The 19429-nt window shown below is 41.6% G+C and overlaps 2 protein-coding genes across 2 annotated transcripts; both read left to right on the top strand.

Moving 5' to 3' along the window:
* Positions 1-1012: 1012 nt before the first annotated feature.
* On the top strand, positions 1013-4310 carry LOC140593241 (uncharacterized). Its single transcript, XM_072717190.1, has 2 exons — positions 1013-3166; positions 3266-4310. The coding sequence occupies exons 1-2, from the start codon at positions 2394-2396 to the stop codon at positions 3729-3731; spliced, it is 1239 nt and encodes a 412-aa protein (XP_072573291.1). The 5' UTR covers positions 1013-2393; the 3' UTR covers positions 3732-4310.
* Positions 4311-6764: 2454 nt separating this feature from the next.
* LOC140593147 (immunoglobulin lambda-1 light chain-like) lies at positions 6765-9755 on the top strand. The gene is made up of 3 exons (XM_072717064.1): positions 6765-7098; positions 9121-9471; positions 9627-9755. Exons 1-3 carry the CDS (start codon positions 6792-6794, stop codon positions 9743-9745), a joined length of 777 nt encoding a protein of 258 aa, XP_072573165.1. The 5' UTR covers positions 6765-6791; the 3' UTR covers positions 9746-9755.
* The last annotated feature ends 9674 nt before the right edge of the window (positions 9756-19429 follow it).

The raw sequence follows: 19429 nt of genomic DNA, 5'->3' as shown, positions 1-19429 counted from the left end.
CCTGCACTGGCACTTTTTACTTTCCTGCCATCAGGCAAGAGACTCAGGACAATTCACTCACGCACGACTCGATTCAGGAACAGCTTTTACCCCAGTGCCATCAGGATATTCAACACACAGTAACTGTGGTTCTCTCTCTATGTGCAATAAATCTGTTCTTCACACTATGTGTACAGATCCAGCCGCTTAAAATTTCCCCACTTTCCATGACAGGTCCTTGACAGGACCTTGACTGGCTCTTGGCTGGTCCTTGACTGTAATGAGATCCCCCACGATGATGTAATGAAAAAGGGGGCCGGCATGATCCACCCCTCAACTCTCTGTGTGTAAAGTACTTGCAATGATCTATCCATCCACCAGGGAGAGCAGTAATCTGAAGTGACTTACCTGAAATCAGGTAAGATACCTGAATCAGGTATTGTAACTACACTGCAAAAAATGAAAATCTAAGCAAGTACAATTTTCCTATATTTAAACAAAATTCCAATTTCATTAATAAACTTACTACACTGCAATAAATGGCCTGTGAAATTTAGAAATAGTTTCTGTTGTGAGGCAAAGATGGCCTAAAACTGTCAAAATGTGTTTTTAGTCAGTTTATTGATGAAATTAGAATTTTATTTTACTTCCCTCTTTGGAGATGAGGCGGTCCCAAGATATGTCCAATACAATAATTACAGGTCTAAACAAAGTATTAAGACTGATATTGTCAAGCAATGAGAGGTATATGAAAATTAATCAGATTTGAAGCCCATTAAGCTTGTTTGGCACAAGATGAAAGATTTCATCCGCAAGGAGGCCAAGCCAGGTACAAAGCAGCAGCATGTCCAAGAGTTATTTTGGGAGAAGAGAGTGACCGAAGATGTTTGTGACAGACTAATTACAGGTCTAAACAAAGTAATAAGGTTTACTGTGGAGAATAAAGGTGTGTTCTTTCTTTCTGTCTGGCTAACAGCCGGATAGGATGCTGGTGGCTGCGCATCCACTGGGGGGGGGGGGGGGGGGGTTCTGATGTGTGAATGTGTCATTAACTTCTCTGCTTGGCCACAATGAAACAATGAGACAGATGAGACAGATGTTTGAAGCGGTCAAGGTGAGGTTATTTTTTTAACATAAGAAACACTGCTTTCAGATCATAAGAACATAAGAACTATACAAACGAGAGGAGGCCATTCGGCCCATCAAGCTCGCTTAGGGAGAACTTAACTAATAGCTCAGAGTTGTTAAAATCTTATCTAGCTCTGATTTAAAGGAACTCAAGGATTCAGCTTGCACTATGTTATCAGGAAGACTATTCCATATTCTGACTATCAAGCCAGTCGGTTAAATAAACACTACTAAACAGTCATTACACACTACCAGTCAAAATTGTTGTTGGCATGTAAATTAGAAACCAGAAGACTATAGTGGAAAAAAAGTATGATCGTCTACCAAAAACATTTATACACTGTATAGTCATGACTGACATGCTGAGGCTGGGTTTGAACCAGTGATCCAGGGAACACAAGCACACAGGCTTAGCCCACTGAGCCACACAGGGACCCTGGAAGTGCATGAAAGTTCACCATAGCAAATACCCTGAGCAAGGAACTGCCCACAAGCACAAGAAAAGTGGTGGGGCTGGGGGCTGGGGGGTCAACTGAATGTGTGAAAGTCATTAACATCTCTTTTGACTGGTAGTATGTGTGTGTTTGTGTGTGGGTTTGCATAGATCACATTTGAGGACCAAATTGCCCCCAAAGTGTAGTAAAACCTGAAATTTTCCTACTTTTGGGGACATTTTTTGAGGTCCCTATTTGGATAAACACTTTTAAAGCCTCTGGTCACAAATTTTTCTGAACACATACAAATCGAATTTCAATGAAAAAGTTGGCCAAAATTTCACATCTGTTCACGACTATACGCTCGGGTGGTGAACAAAAGCACTGGCAAAGTCTTGCATTTCTGAAAAGTTTCAATACGCAGAAAAAGGCTAGTCACATTAGAGCGCTATTTCGTGAAGTCTGGTCCACCATCTAAACGGCTAAACACACCAGAAGCCCCTGAAATAGAAGAAATCACAAGACAGAAAACACTTTAACATCTCTCCATCACAGAGCCGGACTCGTCATCAAAACTGTAAGCTCCTCTAAACCCAGCTTATTGTACCTTGATACCTTGTACGTTGCTTTGGATAAGTCTGCTAAATGCTTTAAATGTAAATATAAATATTGTACAGTGTAAAGCCATGTAGCAGAAATGACTTGGGGTCAGTAATCCAGGAGACATGGAGGTGTACAGTAAATATCCATTGTCTTCCCAACATCAGTCACTGAATGGTATTAAAAAAGCACTGGAGAGTTCAAAGCATACAATTCTCACAGTCTATCAGCACCACCAACATTCAGATGTAAATGAGCTTCAGATGTAAATGCACGCTGGCCGACCAGATCACCCCCCCTGGAAAGAAAATATCCCTATTCCCTTTTATTGTCCTTGGTGATTTTAACAGAGTGAATCTACACCAGGAACTTCCTAAACACAGACAGCATATCGACTGCCCCACCAGGGACAACATCACACTGGACCACTGTTACACCATTTTAAAAGATGCCTATCGCTCTGTCCCCCGGGCAGCTTTAGGACATTCTGATCACTGTATGGTCCATCTTATTCCAATTTACAGGCAACAGCTTAAACGTGCCAAGCCTGTAGTCAAAACTGTGAAGAAGTGGACCAATGCAGCAAAGCAGGAACTGCAAGACTGTTTTGACTGCACTAATTGGACTGTCTTTGAAGCTGCATCTGATAATCTGGATGAGCTGACAGACACTGTGACATCATACATCAGTTTTTGTGAAGATGTGTGTGTCCCGACCAAGACCTTCTGCACATACAACAACAATAAACCATGGTTCACTCCCAAACTGCAACATCTTCACCAGGCCAAGGAGGATGCCTACAGAAGTGGTGACAGGGCCCTGTACAGGCAGGCCAGGAACACGCTGACCAGGGAGATCAAAGTGGCAAAAAGAAGCTACTCTGAGAAGCTGAAAGAACGGTTCTCAGCCAATGACCCTGCATCAGTGTGGAGAGGCCTGCGAGATATCACCAGCAACAGACGACCCCTACCCCCCGCTGAAGCAAACAAAGACCTGGCAGACGAGCTGAACAACTTCTACTGCAGGTTTGAGATAAACAGATTCACACCCCCCATCCACCCCACTCCAGAGACAATAACCCTCATCACACCTCTCACCCCCCTATCCTCCCCCCTGGAACTCAGAATACACGAAGCGGAAGTGAGCCGGCTGTTCCAGAAACAGAAAACCAAGAAGGCCCCGGGACCAAACGGTGTATCCCCCTCCTGCCTCAAAACCTGTGCTGATCAGCTGGCTCCCATCTTCACCCGCATCTTCAATAGATTTCTGGAGTTGTGTGTAGTTCCCTCCTGCTTCAAACGCTCCACCATTATCACGGTCCCCAAAAAACCCACCATTACAGGACTGAATGACTACAGACCTGTCGCCTTGACGTCTGTGGTCATGAAATCCTTTGAACGCCTGGTTTTAGCCCATCTAAAGGACATTACAGGACACCAGCTGTACCCCCTGCAGTTTGCCTATCGGGCAAACAGGTCGGTGGATGATGCAGTGAATATGGGGCTGCATTATATCCTGCAACATCTGGACCGTCCAGGAACTTATGCCAGGATCCTGTTTGTGGACTTTAGTTCGGCTAAACGAGCATAGATTTTAACGAGCAGTTAAAATCATTTCAGATCCGTCACATCCTGGACACAATCTTCTCCAGCTACCCCCCTCTGGCAGACGCTACAGATCTGTTTACAAAAACTGTTTACACTATACCTCGCACCTTAAAATTGCACAGTGTTACTCACCTGTGTATATTTATAATTTTTCACATTTGTATTGTATGTGTGTTGTATTGTACTGTATTTGTACAGTATTTCTTGTATAGGGTATTTTGTTTTTAAAGTGTCACTTATTGTAGAGCTGGGTGATATGGCCTAAAAATAAAATCTCCGATTTCCGATTTCAATCGATTCTCCCCTCCCCTACACAAAATCAAACTACTTTATTTAGCTTTTTTTACTTTAGACCACACCTTTAGGGGCAGTGTGTGGCTCAGTGGGCTAAGCTGTGTGCTTGTAATCAGAAGGTCACTGGTTCAAGCCTAGCCTCAGCATGTCTGCAGCTCCTTGAGCAAGGCCCCAACAGGTGGCCTTCACAGACAACTTATTCTTCAAAGATCAAGTTGAGGGAGGCATAAACACAATTTCCCCACGGGGATCAATAAAGTGTCAGTTATTATTGTGAACACTTTTAGAAAGGTTTCTCTATAGCTTATTTTAAAACTGGCAACAACACAATACACCCTCAAACTTATAAATAAAAGTAATAAGTAATATTGTAATAATAATAGAAAAAAACACATAATTTTATCATGTCAGCTTAGTATTAAGTAAATACTTTATGCCATTGGGTTTGACATATTATATTACAATTCCATATTAAAGAAGTAGCAACACCTTTCTTTGGGCATGTGCCATCTTTTCCCCTGTCATTGCCATGTTGTTAGTGAATCTGCTACAGTGTTAATTTACCCATGAGGAATGGTGCATCGCATTAGTTCCGCATTTGGCGCTTGTGTGTAAAAAAAGTAATAAAATCGATTTCATGAAAACACATCGTCCTGAACTGTAAATTCGAATTAATCAATTAAATTGATTTATCGCCCAGCTCTAACTTATTGTTTGTGTATGAGAGAGTATCAAACTGTGGGAAACTAATTCCTTGTGTGCCCCAGCACACTTGGCGAATAAAAGCTGATTCTGATTCTGATTCTGATTGCTGCAGCAGGTGAGGATCATGAACTCCCAATCACCTACAAATTCTTTAATCAATCAACAGTTACAGTATCAACAATCAATGGCTGGACAGTTGATACAGGGACAATGATCACAACACACGTCAGAACAGCCTTCCCAAAGCCAACAAACTGAACCCTATTGAAAATTTGTGGACTATGCTTAAAATAAAGCACTTTAAAACAAATCAATATACTGTAGGACCAAAGTGCTGTACAAAGGATAAATAAGAATAGACAATAAACAAACCAATAAAGCATATTAAAATAAAATAAAATAAGTAAATAAAATAAATTAAAAAGAAAAATGAGCTTTTTTAAGTCATAGCAAAGACCATTCAATCATTTAACCCTGTAAAAAGAAAAGTAAAGTTTTTGTAAAGACAGCGCCATCTAATGGTATCACCCTGCAAGTGAATGAATGGGCGGGTTTATAGTCAAATATAGGCCCACCCCTAGAAGAAGGGGGGCTCTAGCTTCCGGCTGGTATTTGGAAGGAACTTGGCTGGGATTTGGCTGCCAGCCAGACTGGAGGGGAAATTTTAAGTGGCTGGATCTGTAATACTGGAACACAAAACAACGTAAACTGCATTGTCACTTTACACTTTACTTGTGACTATTATTTATTGCTGCTGCACCACTTTGTCTTCTATGTCTTCTGTGTATTATGTCTTATGTTTTGTCTGTGAGGGAGGGGTTTTCAAGTACAGTAAGAACGTACACTGTACTTTGTACATATGACAATAAACTCCAACTTCAACTTCATTATCATCAAAACCATTAGCCTTAACTTACCGTACTTTTGTAAAAACGGGCAGAGTGCACTGTTATATTGACAGTATGGCTAAGCTATTTGACTGTCTTATTCGTGAACAATGACACAAGTACTTCTCATTCTGATGACACTGACATATTCATTGACATAAATATTTACTTTTGAGAGATAATCTATGGCTTTTTTTGCAGGCAGTCCATTTGTGTGGTGCTGTTTGTCTGAATCATTTTGAGAAATGCACTTACGATTTTGCAGATGTTAAGGGTGATTCCAGAAATGCAACTGAAAAACTGTAATGTTGCTAGAGAGTGGCAGATAAACTGATTCACCATTTACTTTCATTTACAGCACTTATAACGCTTGCTCTAAATGCAAATGTGTAAATATAAATATTAGCAGAAATGCTACAATTTAAGTTCTGTTTGCATGGTGGAAAGAACACTTAAACTCTCTTTTGAGTGTGATTAGAAGATCTAATGCTTTGGAAAAGTTAACAACTGTGTGATATGAGAGACTGTCTAATATTAGATTGATAACAAAAGACTGAGACTGTGCTGAGCTTGTCTGAGAGAGATGATTAGCGAATGCCCTCCCACAGTGTCTCAGCACTCCATACAAAGAACTTCATATGCTCAGCATCTGTCTCTGTTTATCTAATTGTTCTCATTTTAACTGGTTGTTAAGGAGTAAATTAATAAACATCATGTAAGTGTAAGTTAGAATGCTTTTTCACTATTACTGTTCCTGTGTGAACAGCCAATCAGATCAGCCTGATGTGTATCTTGTACCTCTCTGTTTCCTGCCCTTTCATCCCGACCACGACCATGATCTCTCACTTAGCAGCAGAGCAGTTTATTCTAAACAAGTGGAACCACAAAGATGTTCAGACTCTTTGGTCTTCTCATTTTCATTAGTATGGTCCTAAAATATTAAATAATATTTTTTGTGGGATTTTAATATTTTTATATATCCTGTATGATGTGATTAGTGTAATAAGTATTTGCCCATTAAATCTTCATCATACGTAATAGTTATTCTGATTACTATTATGATATTTGTCTTATTTATTTGTTTATTTATTCATTTGTGTTTCTCTTTTTTTCCAGACACTGCACTGGCTGTGGATGTTGTTCAGCCCAGTCTCCTGATGAGGGTTCAGCATGGAGACAGTGTGACTCTGACATGCTTCGGTCCAGAAGAAGTTTATTTTGCTGTTTGGTTTAAGCAAGCTGTTGGTCAGAAGCCCCAGCTCATGGTGAAAGCACTTCGCTACTCACCTGCTGAATTTAACAAGGAATATACAAACATAGAACGTTACTCCTTACAGAATGCAGAGGGGAGTTTTAACCTCACTATTTCCAACGTGGAGCCGTCAGATTCTGCAGTGTATTACTGTGTTGCTGTATTCTATAATGAAATCGTATTTGGAAATGGAACCTTTGTCATAATCACAGGTAAATGAGACTATAAACTATTTTCATATTAAAGTGTCAATAAGATTGTCCACTGACAAACATTTTTGACAGTTGAGCTGTGTGCCAATATATAATTAACAAAGATGGTTGATGTAGATTGTGTGCTTTGGTCCATGAATGTTTTTCTAAACAACATTAAACAAACAAAATGTAAAACATTTTGCTGTTGGAATGACAATGTTTTTAGTGTTATTATGTGAAGTGGATTTTAGTTAGTTAGTTTAGTTATGTGTATAAAGTTAAATACAATAATTATGACACATAAATATATGCTATACATACCTATACAAAACCTACAGAAGACTGTGGCATAAACTGACACATGCCTTCATTCATGAAAACACTGCACAGTAACTGTACTGATGAAACAGCGGGATTATGTCAGTGCCTGGCAAAAGAAAATTATGCTTAAAGCTATTTAACTGAGCAATTAGTGTATAGTCACTCAGAAAAAAATTCTTTAACATAAGAATCAGGGATGTGCACCATTCAGAAATGAATTGAGAATGGCCCTTAATTTCAGTTCATTTTGTTAATCTCAATTAAATTTGAATTTAATTGTGGTTGAAAACAGGATGTGGCATTGCAATTTATATTTGAATTTAATGAAGTAGAATGGAGATTTGAATTCCAGTAAATTCATATATGTACTGTAGATGTAGCTTTTAACTATACAGTCTATTTAATTATGAATTACACATAAGCACATTATCATTGTTATGTATCATTGTTACAAAAATATCATCTTGTTCAGGATGAAAGAATGCAACATTTGAAGTGTCACCTAAAATAATAATTAAACTGTCATTTTGTGTACCATGGTGGAAAAGCTGAGTGTCTCTCATCAAACGTTAATGTTGGCTGCAGTGACTGCAGTTTCTAACCTAAGAAACGTCCCAAACTGTTTTACTGCATCGAGAGTCAAACTAGTCCCTATTCCTGTCATGAAAGCTTCACATAATGTCAGTGTTACCTGAGCCAACCATGTTTATCAGAGGATGCCAACCCTTTGGCTGCAGCTTCCTCTGCACATGCTGAGAGAGTCTTCAGTGTAGCAGGAAAATATTTCAGGACAGAACATTGCAAATTAAATCATAAATCCATTGAAGATCTTTTGTCGATTAAATGTTAAGATTTTGAACACTGAGTTGCGTGTGTTGGATTAAAGCATAATTGCATTTGCCATGATGTTTTGCTTTTTGCTGTAGTGCTACAGTTGAACGGAAAAACGTACTTTTCTACAAATAAGAAAATAAATAGGAGCGACTACATGAAACAAAAGTAATTCCTTTTGCTATGTATACTTTTTATTTATATTATTATTTATTTATGTTATTTATTTATGTTAAAAATAGACAAACTTAATCAGCAAACAATAACTAGTAAAGATAATACATTTGGCTCTTGAATCAAATCATACAGGTACTACAGCAGAATCCTCAAAAATTCTAACACACATCAACAGCTAAATACGTAAAAACAATAAATACCTTCCTCTGGAAAAGGGGCAACATAATGCTTTGGAAAACTTAACAACTGTGTGATACTGTATGAGAGACTGTCTAATATCAGTAAATATAAAATTTTGAGTCACAAAAATTGTGAAAACATAAAGTACACTTTACACACTTCATTTGTTTGATTATAATGTTTGTTATTATCATGTAATGTTTTTTTTAATGTATATTAAAGCTGTGAAGGTATGTTAGGATATTAAGGTATACTCACATGCTGCTTATGAATGTTATATGAATGTATTATAAAGGTATTATGTAGGTGCAGTTAATGGAAAGTGTTATCGAATATATACTAATAAACAGTAATACAATAAAAAGAGACAACTTTCAACTGTTCTCCAAGAAGTTACTTATTTCTTGGATGGCCAGAAGAACACCGCTTCAGTTCCCAAACCTCTCAAAAATCTGTAAGAAAAAATTTTGAGGATCAGTATTTTCCAGTTTGTCTCTCAAAGGCCTGTCATCGTGAAATTTTGCTTTTCAGGAAAAGACTCCAACAGCAGGACTGTGGTGCAGCAGCCTGTGTCTGACACAGTGCAGCCAGGAGACTCTGTTAACCTGCAGTGTACTATAGAGACTGGGAGCTGTACAGGAGAACACAGTGTTTACTGGTTCAGACATGGATCAGGAGAATCCCTTCCAGGAGTCATTTACAGCCACGGAAACAGGAGTGATGAGTGTGAGAAGAGCCCTGAGGCTGGATCTCCTACACAGAGCTGTGTCTACAGCCTCCCCAAGAGGAACCTCAGCCTCTCTGATGCTGGGACTTACTACTGCGCTGTGGCCATGTGTGGGGAGATGCTGTTTGGGAATGGCACAAAGCTGGATATAGACGGTAAGCATTAAAAAGAGTCGATGAAATCATTTAAAAATCCAAATGCAAAAAAATCCAGCAGTCAGAAATGAGAGTGTAAATCCATTATTATCGTTGCAGTGTGACATCATCTCAGTTTTATCATGACAGTTACATTAGACGTTTTTTTTCTCCAGGATTCCATTGTTCTTCAGAGATGATGGTGCTTATCTGTCTCTCCATTATAAGAGCTGGACTTCTCCTCTGTGTTCTGCTGATATTCACCCTCTGCTATGGCGCAGTCAAGGTTTCCTAGCCAATGTGTACTTTACAAATTCCTTTGGTGGAATTTTTAATGAGCTTAAGCTGTTATCGTAGAAGCTGATACCTTGCAAAAGACAATATTCACATTTTATTTTAAATCAATTTTAAATATTTTTTAATCAATATGTTCAGTCTGAAAAAAATATTTGCATGATTTCTACAATCTGATATCTGCCAATAAACTAATTCTGTCATGCAGCAATAGAATAGAGCCTGTGATGTTTTATCTGTTAATTTGTCACTTCTTACTTAGCAACAAAGAATGATACAATGATACTTTCTACATATTGGCTGTTCAGGAATGCCTTTTCCATTGGTTTTTAAGCCTGACAGTTCACTCGAAACATGTGAAATGAAAGTGGGTCAAACCATACTCAGAGAAAATAACTTTTAGAATTCTGTTTTTCCATTGCTTAATGTAATATATACTATGCAACTTTTCATTTAAATTGATACATTTATCAATGTTAGAGAATGAATTGTAAATAATAATCTATTATATTTTGTGTATGTTAATGAAATTCAGCTTAATTTCGGAAGTGTGGGTAAACTGGTAGAAATCATTCATTGCTTTGGATAATTGTGTGCAAAATTATATAGTTCAAAGAGAAAAAAGTTTTACAATCTGTAAGCTTATGGTTATATTTTTGGAAGCAGCTACTCATTTTGTGTGTTTAGAGTTATTGTATTAAAACTATATGAACTTTTGCTGTTTTAAGGTACAATTATTCTATTTTATTTTAGCTATTCACAGGATCTGCATTTGTTATATTATGCATAAACTAGTGTAGAAGAGGATATATTCATGTATAGCCTACTCTACCATCACTAAACTAGAAACTACAATTATCTCTTTAGATGCAGAAAAGGCGTTCGACAGGGTAAATTGGAAATTTCTTTTAGCAACACTAAATAAATTTGGGTTTGGATCATCTTTCATTAACTGGATTAAAATTCTATGCAGCTCTCCTAATGCATCAGTCAGGACAAACGACCAAACTTCACCAAGCTTTCTTCTCCAGAGGGATACTAGACAAGGCTGCCCACTCTCCCCCTCTCTCTTCGCTATTTTTATCGAACCTCTAGCAGCCGCTATAAGACAAAACAGAGATATTAAAGGTATTCAAATTAAAAATGAGCTTCATAAGATCAGTCTTTATGCAGATAATGTATTAATTTTCCTTAACTCTCAATCCTCCCTATCTCACACAATTTCAGTCATAGAAAGATTTTCATCAATCTCTGAGTATTCCATCAACTGGTCCACAGAATCCACAGTTCTGCCTATAAACTGCGATTTTCAAAATGCGCCAACTACTACATTACAATCAGGAAATATCAAATATTTAGGTATGAATATTTCCCCCAGGCTGTCAGACCTGCAAAAATTAAACTATACTCCACTTCTTAAAACAATAGAAGACGATCTTATATGGTGGAAAACCCAGCCCATATCACTCATGGGGATGGTGGCCACTATTAAAATGATGGTTCTACCCAAAATGAACTATTTGTTCTCAATGAGGTTCCTAAGCTGGAGGTTGTGGGTCGGTCCTGGGTTGGCGGGGTGGGGGGCCTCGCAGGTGCAGGGTGGGGTTCCGGGTTCCGGGCGGCCCGCTGCTGGGGTGGGGGCCTCATCCGTGCCGGGGGGGCCTGTGTCCTCCTGGGCACCCCTTCCCATGTGGGACTGGCTAGGGTGTCGCTCTGGGAGCCCCTGGTCCCAGGTCAGTCTGTCTGGTGAATGTGGGTGTCTGTGTGAGAGTGGCTCATCGGCGAGGCCTGCGTAGATGTGACTCTGGATACCCGCCTTCGGGTTGGGGCGGGGGTGCTGCGGCGGGGGACGGTGGTGCCCCCGTAGGTGTTGGTGCTGCGCATCCGGGCATGTCGTGCCTGATACCGGCTGCCCTGCTGCGTTCCCCCATGGCCCCCCCCCAGCCCACACCCACCTACACCAGACTACATATAGGTACTGGGGGGTGACCAGCTAGTCACTCCCCAACTCTTTCAATTCCACTTTAGACACCCCACCCACAACATCACACTGCATCACACAGAGGGAAGGGGGAGGGTGACTAGCCACTTACCCCCCATTTATTATTTTAATTGCACTTTAGACATACATTCATGTCACACCACTCTTTCACATAGGGCATTGGAGGGTGGGGGGAGCTGTGCGGGTCCAGGGTCGGCTGCTTCGGCAGCCCAGAGCTGGACTGCGCAGCTCCCTTCCCCTCTATTTTAGCTCCACTTTAGACATTGAGGGCTTGTGGGGGCTGGTGGGGGGGGACCGCAGCTCTGCCTGGGGTATCCATCCCCCACTTATGTCCCCCCACACTTTAACTGCACCTTAGTTTCACACACATGTCCATTCCCAATGATCAAGGGGGGTGGTGGGCGGACCGGGGGACTTGGGGGATGGCTGGTGTTGGCTGGCGGGCTCCTGTGGTCCCAGTAGTCGTCAGTCTCTCATACAGTATCACACAGTTGTTTGGTGAATGTGGGTATTTGTGTATGAATGGCTCGTCGGCGATGCTGGTGCAGATGAGACCCCTGATACCCCCTCGGATGGGGATGGGGGGTGCTGCGGTGGTGGGCGGTGGTGCCCCCCTGGGTGTTGGCGCCGCGTGTCCGGGCGTGCCTTGCCCGATGCCCGCTGCCCTGCGGCGCTATCACCCCACACCCCCCCTCCCCCAGCCAGCATCCACCTACACCACACATAGGTAATGGGGGGTGATCAGCTATTCACCCCCCATCTCTTTTAACTACACTTTAGACACCACACCAAGACATCACACCGCACCACACAGAGGGAAGGGGGGCGATGATTAGAGAAGAGGGTCAGGTGTGGCAGGGAGGAATGGGAGCGATGCTGGGGATGACCAAATGAAAGACACCTGATGAAAAACTTTCCCATGAAGTACAGAGGCACAAGGGCGTGGCAGAGATTTCTGCCAGCGAAAACCCACTTTCCTGCTGGCAAATGCAGAATCACGTTTCCCCATTATCACAAAGGCCAAACACCACCTACTGTATGTATCTGTGCTGCCAGTTGTAATACTTTGTTTAAATTGTAATTTGGTTCCATTTTTATTACTATTGCCTGGCATGGCATTTTCAATAGATTTTATCTGTTTTTGATTAATTTCCTTTGTAACATTAAGTTATATTTAATATTGCTTACATTTGAGAATGCAAAAGAATTTTATTTGATTAAGGGTTGTTTCCTTTGAGTATTTTGCCTCTATTTTAACTGTTTCATATGTGTAGGTTATGCGTCATTTCCTGTATACCGGTGGGAGAGTGATAAGTTGGTATGAGCGGCTCTGGAGTTTTGAACTGTGCAAGGGTTTAATAGTGACCATCTAAGCAAGGATTTTCAGAGCAGACCTTCCCTCTTAGCTCACAAGCAGGCAAAAGTGGTTTGTTATACCTTGAATTTTAAATTTTGTCAATTCATTTACATTAAAAATAATTTCAGTAGCACAGGGAATCTGGCTGCTAACTAGCGAGCTCACATCTGTAATCAGAGGTATTCATTCAATTTTTTTTTACTTGCTGTTTTGCGCCCCTTAATCAAACGTCACATTAGGCCATCGCCTGTGTCGCCTATAGGCAGGGCCAGCCCTGTCCTCCACTCTGTGTGTCTGGAGTTAGAATCAGAAAGGTATTAAATAAACAAGGAATTTGTCTTGATGGGTGAGTGACATGCAACATGCAAGACAATTCAAGGCAATGTACAAGTATGTACAAATGAATGTTTACACTTTTATATACCATGTCATATCACTCCATACCCAAACTGCACGGGGTTCAGCAGTCTGTGATCGTGCTCAGACAGACTAGGACCAGATGTTCAGACACATTCATGACCACAGCGATCAGCTCAACTAGCCTGTAGTCATTAAGTCCTGGGGAATGGATGCCCTGGCAGATTCAGGGGGCTCTGCACTTTATAGGGGGCCCTGAATACAAAAAATACATAATAACTCATGGGGACCCATAACCACCCCCAACTTCACAGAGGCATTGTGTCAGGGGGCCCAGGAATTCAAGCTACGCCCCTCCCGTGACCTTCGTGTTTTGGGGACTGGGATGGTGATGGACGATTTAAACCATGAGGGAACAGAGCAGATGTCCAGAAATCTATTAAAGATGCCAGTAAAAGCTGGTGCACGTTGTTCCCTGCACTGCTACATGGTGGATGGACAGACCTGATCTGGGCCAGCAGCTCTTGTCACCTTCTGTCCTCTGAAAACCCTGCTGACATCCTCCCCTCTAAAAGCAGGTGCAGGCTGGTGGAAATGGGAGTGTGCAAAGTGTAATAGCAAAAATATAAAGCAGCGCTGATGTAACAGGGGTCCCTGACCCCCCCCCCCCCCCAAAAAAAAAATATGACTAGCTGTGTTATGAAGAATGCCACCCTCCCGACACTGGAAAAGCAGGTCTGGTAGCTATATTGAATTGAGTTTTAATGTAAAATGAAATACTGATTTCTTTAAAACAAAGGAGGCAGCAGATTTCACTGCTGATATCAGTTTTCCTCAACATATTATAAATAAACCTCTATATAAACATTAAGGCATGTCAGTAGCATACAGATTTCCTGCATTTGTGGAACATTTTCTTTGTGCTGCTGTTCAAATGTGTTGTTCACACTGCAGTCAGTATTTTCCACTAGCAGTCTCACCTCTGCATTTTACAGGAAGACTGACCAACTGAAAACAGGGTGTTTGTGTCACACGTCTCAGTGAGCGAAAACCACACAACCATCAGGTCCTCAGCTCAGTCCCTCTGCCTCACTAGAATAACCACAAAGGTTTTTTTTTCTAAAGCGAGGTTTCGCAGTACTCCATCTCTTTGCTTTTTCACAAGATAGTACTTACTACACAACCTTGAGGTGTTCTTAGGGTCACTGTTGGAAAACAAATTATTTTCAGTAGGTGTGTCCAGACTTCTGCTGGTACTGTATATTAAAAGGCCTGTCACATTAAAGGTCACTCAGTGGTTCTCTGCAGCCTCAGTCCTCGAAAGATGGGGTTGGATTCCCAGCTCTTGGTTTGTGCATGTGGAGTTTGCCAGTTAGCATGGGGTTCCCCACATGAGAGTCAGGCCTAGTTTACACAACAAATCTCATCCTGCCAAATTTACTGGACAGGAGGTGGACACTGCAAATGGATGAGTGAATACTCCAATCCCTAATTCTTTACAGGTTACCCAAAGTGGTTTGGTAAATGGTTTTGAGGGGGGAGTTCCTGATACACCAGTAGCTATAACAGTTTTACCTAACGGATATTTATTTGGCGTCTGTGCAGAGTAGGGAATGAGCGGCACCAGTAGCTACTAGGAAAGAGATTCATTATAAATTTCTAAATCAGGTGGGGTAGCTCCTGGGGAGGAGTGATCACCGCAAACTGTCCCTCTGGTCAGTAGCAGGCCTCCTGTGGCATCCTGGGATGAGGGGGAGTCACAATGACGTCAGCTGCCCTATTGACTTGGTCCCAGTAGTCGTCAGCATTGGTCTCGTCGTTTTTATTGACGAGACCCACCACAGTCTTGTCATCAGCCTGATGTTGGTGATGTGATTCAAACTGCGTATTGCTGCACAGTCGTGAGTCATCAGAGTTAACAGCAGTGGATTGAGCATACAGCCCTGGGGGGCTCCAGTGCTCAGCGTGGTGGTGCTGGAAGTGCTGCTCCCGATCCGGACTGACGGAGGTCTCTCAGTATGGAAGTCCAGGATCCGATTTCAAAGAGAGGTGATCAGGCCCAACAGGCTCAGTTTCTTAGTCAGCTGCTGTGGAATGATTGTGTTGAATGCTGAACTGAAGCCTATGAACAGCATTTGAGCATAAGTGTCTGAGTGAAGGTATTTGTTAACCTGGAGAGGCGCTTCTATGGGGTCACCTGTCTGTGTGGGACCATGTTGTTCATACTGCAGACAGTGAGTACATTACGCCTGCCTGTCCATGTTACATCGCAGGATTGACCTGATCAAACTTAGGCATCTTGGGTGTGAACTGGATCATTAGCACCTAATAGCTGTGCTTTTATTATACTGTAGGTGCTCCACATTTTAAAAATATTTCTCCTCTTTCCATATTTAGCTGTGAGGTCTTCGGCAATGCCACCCGTTTTGTGTCACACTGTTGGGTGTCAGCAGGAGCCAGCTGACTTTCTATTTACTTGTCTCACCTCGTCTCAGTGACCTCCCATCATCAGCAAGGAACGGGAGAGATATATGTTGTCAGCTGAGCTCTAGTCTCCTTCTTATGTTCCCCTTCTGTTCAGGTAATGACCAGCTCCTTTTTTGAAGCTTACTCCAGCCTGAGGTTTGGTTAGTCTGTTGTTTGACTAAAGTGTTTTTAACTTCCACAGAACTCTGGGGGCTGGCCGGGGATGGTCAACTTCCTGTGCAGGGTCACAGGGGGTCTGGAGACTATCCTGAAAGCTATGGGCACAAAGCAGGGAATAACCCAGGACGGGGTGCCAACCTCTTACAGGGCACACACACCATTCACAGACATGGGTAATCTGGCAACTCCAATTAACCTTGGCATATTTTTGGACTGTGGGGGGAAACCAGAAGAAACCCCATGACAATACCTGGAGTGACACGCCCTGCTCATCCGATCCTCCTGTGTGCCACGTCCCCTCATTAACCTCGTGTGAAATCCCAATTGTTACCAGCTGTATCCAATTTTTTTCATTGAGTCCTTGAAGTCTATTGTGTCATTGAAATCTATTGTGTGAGTTTGACGTCTGATGGCAAAGTCATTTCTTGTTTTACCCTTTATGTGCCTCCATTCACTCATTAAATCCCTATTTTCCTGACCCAGAGTCTCCGGCTCCTACTTTCCCAGTCCAAGCTCATCTGGTTACAACATGGAGAACATGCAAAATCCACAAACGTGACTTGAACCTTCCTCCCAGATGTGTGAGGTAACAGGCCTAACCACTGTGCAAATCCTATGTGCCAATAGTGAAAAATTAACAATGGTAAAAATTAACAATGGTAAATGTAATCTCCTTCCAATCACATACCTTCTGTGCATAACCTAAGTATTTAATGTAATTATTATCCACCCATCTGTATTTATGTATTCATATAAAATGTCCTACTGAAATAGTGACTGCAGGTGAACCATTCAGATCAGATTCCTTCCTGAATGCTTTTACACATAACCACAGTCCAAAGGAGAAACAAGAGGAATATCTCATCATAGCCTTTATTTTGAACAGCTTTATTGCAGGACATCATGGAGTTCACCTTCAGTAAAAAAGCTGAACAAAGGTCATTCTGATTCAAGATTTATTGTCATATGTATTAAGTGCAGGATGTACCAAAATACAATGAAATTCGTACTTGTGTGTTTCCTCCAAGCCTGAAGCTTTAAGTGATAATAAATACAAGTATCAGGTAGCATTTTTGTGTATTTATGACATAAATACACAAAAAACATTATTAACTTAAAAGTGTCAGCAGTATGACATGTAGATGCAATTGGGTATAGAAATAGGATGAAAAAAATAATAATGTGAACTAGGGCTGCCGCTGAAAATCTGTCGATATCAATATTTTAAATCGACATATTGGTTTGAAAATTATTTTAATGAAATTACCTTTATGATTTCTAAAACGTTTTAATTCATTATAACAAACATGTTTTCCATTAATATCACTATGAAATCATGGAGTAGTTGAAATTATCTCAAAACACAAAGGTGGTTTTACACTGTAAAGTTTTGATGGCATACCACACAGCACTAGTGCTATACACAAGCACCAGAAGGGAAAACACACAGGTACTATTCTGGATGATGGACCGCCAGAATAGGCAAAACTCCACCATATGTGTTGTCTATTTATGTTTATTATATTACCATTAATACGGAGAGCTTTGTAATATCTTTTGTCATTGTAGTTGTTAAATACACTCATTATTAAAGCCATGAAGTTGCCTGCTTGCAACATTACAATCTCCATTGAATAAGCATTTGAGAAAACGTTTAGGTTAAAAACGTTTAGTTTTAATAAACATAAAGATACGCTGATTTTACACAAGTTACTAAGCTTTGGGCATCTCAATACAAATCTAAATATTTTAGATACTACTTATCTGCTTATCGAATGGTGGATGAAAATAATGTCTGTATAGTGCTCAAATGCCGGCATCCATTATCTAAAAATTATCCAACTGTGAGAATGCAGGTTCCAGTTAAACTCACCGAGATGCCAGTACAACAGTTCGGGAGATAAAAGGATAGAAAATGTCTAAAAATTGTGAGAATATAACAAAGGCACTGGTTACTAAGTGGCCTAAAGGGGGCACATGGGATGTGGCGGCGTGTGAGGAGATGGAGACGCCGATAAAGTATCAAAAGGCTAATAAAAATACAGAAAGATGTAAAAAGAAAAGGAGTAAGGAAATGGAGGTTCTGGGGTTATTTAAGGCAAAGGGTGAGGCCTGGAGAAGGGAGCAGTAAGCGATGAGAAGGGTGTTAAATGAGAAGCAGGTGGGAGAGAAAAGTGAAACAAAACAGAAAGAGATACAGCCGCCGTCGTAATGGCGGTTCAGGCTTGTGTCCTGGGGGTGGATGGGATGGAGGGGGGCTGCAAAGCAGTGGCCTGGCAGCGGCGACAGGGAGTCCTGTAAATGATACGTCAGTTTGATGGTTACCATGCTAACGTCTGGCAACAGCTGCGATTAATGTTTCCTCTGCGATTGAGTGTGGCAGACATGAAGGTGGAGCCCATAAAGGAGGGGGAGAGCCCAGCTGCCTATCTGCATATCTGCAAGCTCAAGAAAAGCGGTGGCGCACTGAGACAGAGCAGGACCTGCAGAATCCGACGTTCAGAGGTCTGTACTGGAGGGCACTGCAGGACGCGCTCAAGAAGCCAGTGAGAAGCAGGCTAAGGCAAGTGGGGGGGCTTATTGCCATGCCTGAGGTGCAGTACTGTGAGCAGCTGATCCACGCTATTGACTTGTACAGGGAGGAGGTTGATTCCACTAATGAGCATGAGAGGGACAAAGAGACTGAGCGAGACCCAGGGGGCAGCTTGTGGACAGCCGACAGTCTCCTGTTTATTAATTGGCCTCCAGTCCCTTATTGGAACAGAGTAGATAGATATAATGGATGGGGGTATCCTCAGAGGCCACCCATGTACCCAGAAATTTGATGATCCCAGACTCTGGGGAGACTGGGCAACAGGCCATTTCAGCTGGTGAGCTGTAATCAGCCTGGACACACCTGTCCAACCTGCAGTGTCTAAAATCATATCCAGTAGAGGTTCAAGTAGAGGATAAAAGTGTAAACATGCCCATACTGATATTAGAACATACCCCAGTGAACTTGTTAGGAAGAAACGCTCAGTGTCAGTTGCAGATGGACATAAAATGCACAGACGGGGGGATGGAGGTGCTCAGTGGACAGTACAGCCTTCTGCAACAAAATATATTAACATATTAGATGAGGAGCCCCACACAGAAGTAGCTTTTAATCAGCCCACGTTGGATTTGGGAGAAATGATGAGATGGGCAAGGTGGCAGTCTGGGCACCGACGTAGTATGAAGGAGTGCAGGCTGCTGCTGAAGGCAAGTGGCTGAGAGTCAGTGGAGCGCAGAGATTGTAGAAGACATGAAGTTTGGGTTCATGGTTGTGCAGCATGATAGGGGTG

This window comes from Paramormyrops kingsleyae, chromosome 10, assembly GCF_048594095.1.
Source record: "Paramormyrops kingsleyae isolate MSU_618 chromosome 10, PKINGS_0.4, whole genome shotgun sequence".
In the NCBI taxonomy this organism is placed as follows: Eukaryota; Metazoa; Chordata; class Actinopteri; order Osteoglossiformes; family Mormyridae; genus Paramormyrops; species Paramormyrops kingsleyae.
This window is presented reverse-complemented; position numbering and strand designations above follow the sequence as displayed.

Coding starts and splice junctions, on each gene's coding strand:
- LOC140593241 (XM_072717190.1), top strand. CDS start 2,394: ATGAGCTTCAGATGTAAATGCACGCTGGCCGACCAGATCACCCCCCCT. Junction 3,167..3,265: donor CTGAACAACTTCTACTGCAG/GTTTGAGATAAA, acceptor CCTGGAACTCAG/AATACACGAAGCGGAAGTGA.
- LOC140593147 (XM_072717064.1), top strand. CDS start 6,792: ATGAGGGTTCAGCATGGAGACAGTGTGACTCTGACATGCTTCGGTCCA. Junction 7,099..9,120: donor AACCTTTGTCATAATCACAG/GTAAATGAGACT, acceptor TTTGCTTTTCAG/GAAAAGACTCCAACAGCAGG. Junction 9,472..9,626: donor CACAAAGCTGGATATAGACG/GTAAGCATTAAA, acceptor TTTTTTCTCCAG/GATTCCATTGTTCTTCAGAG.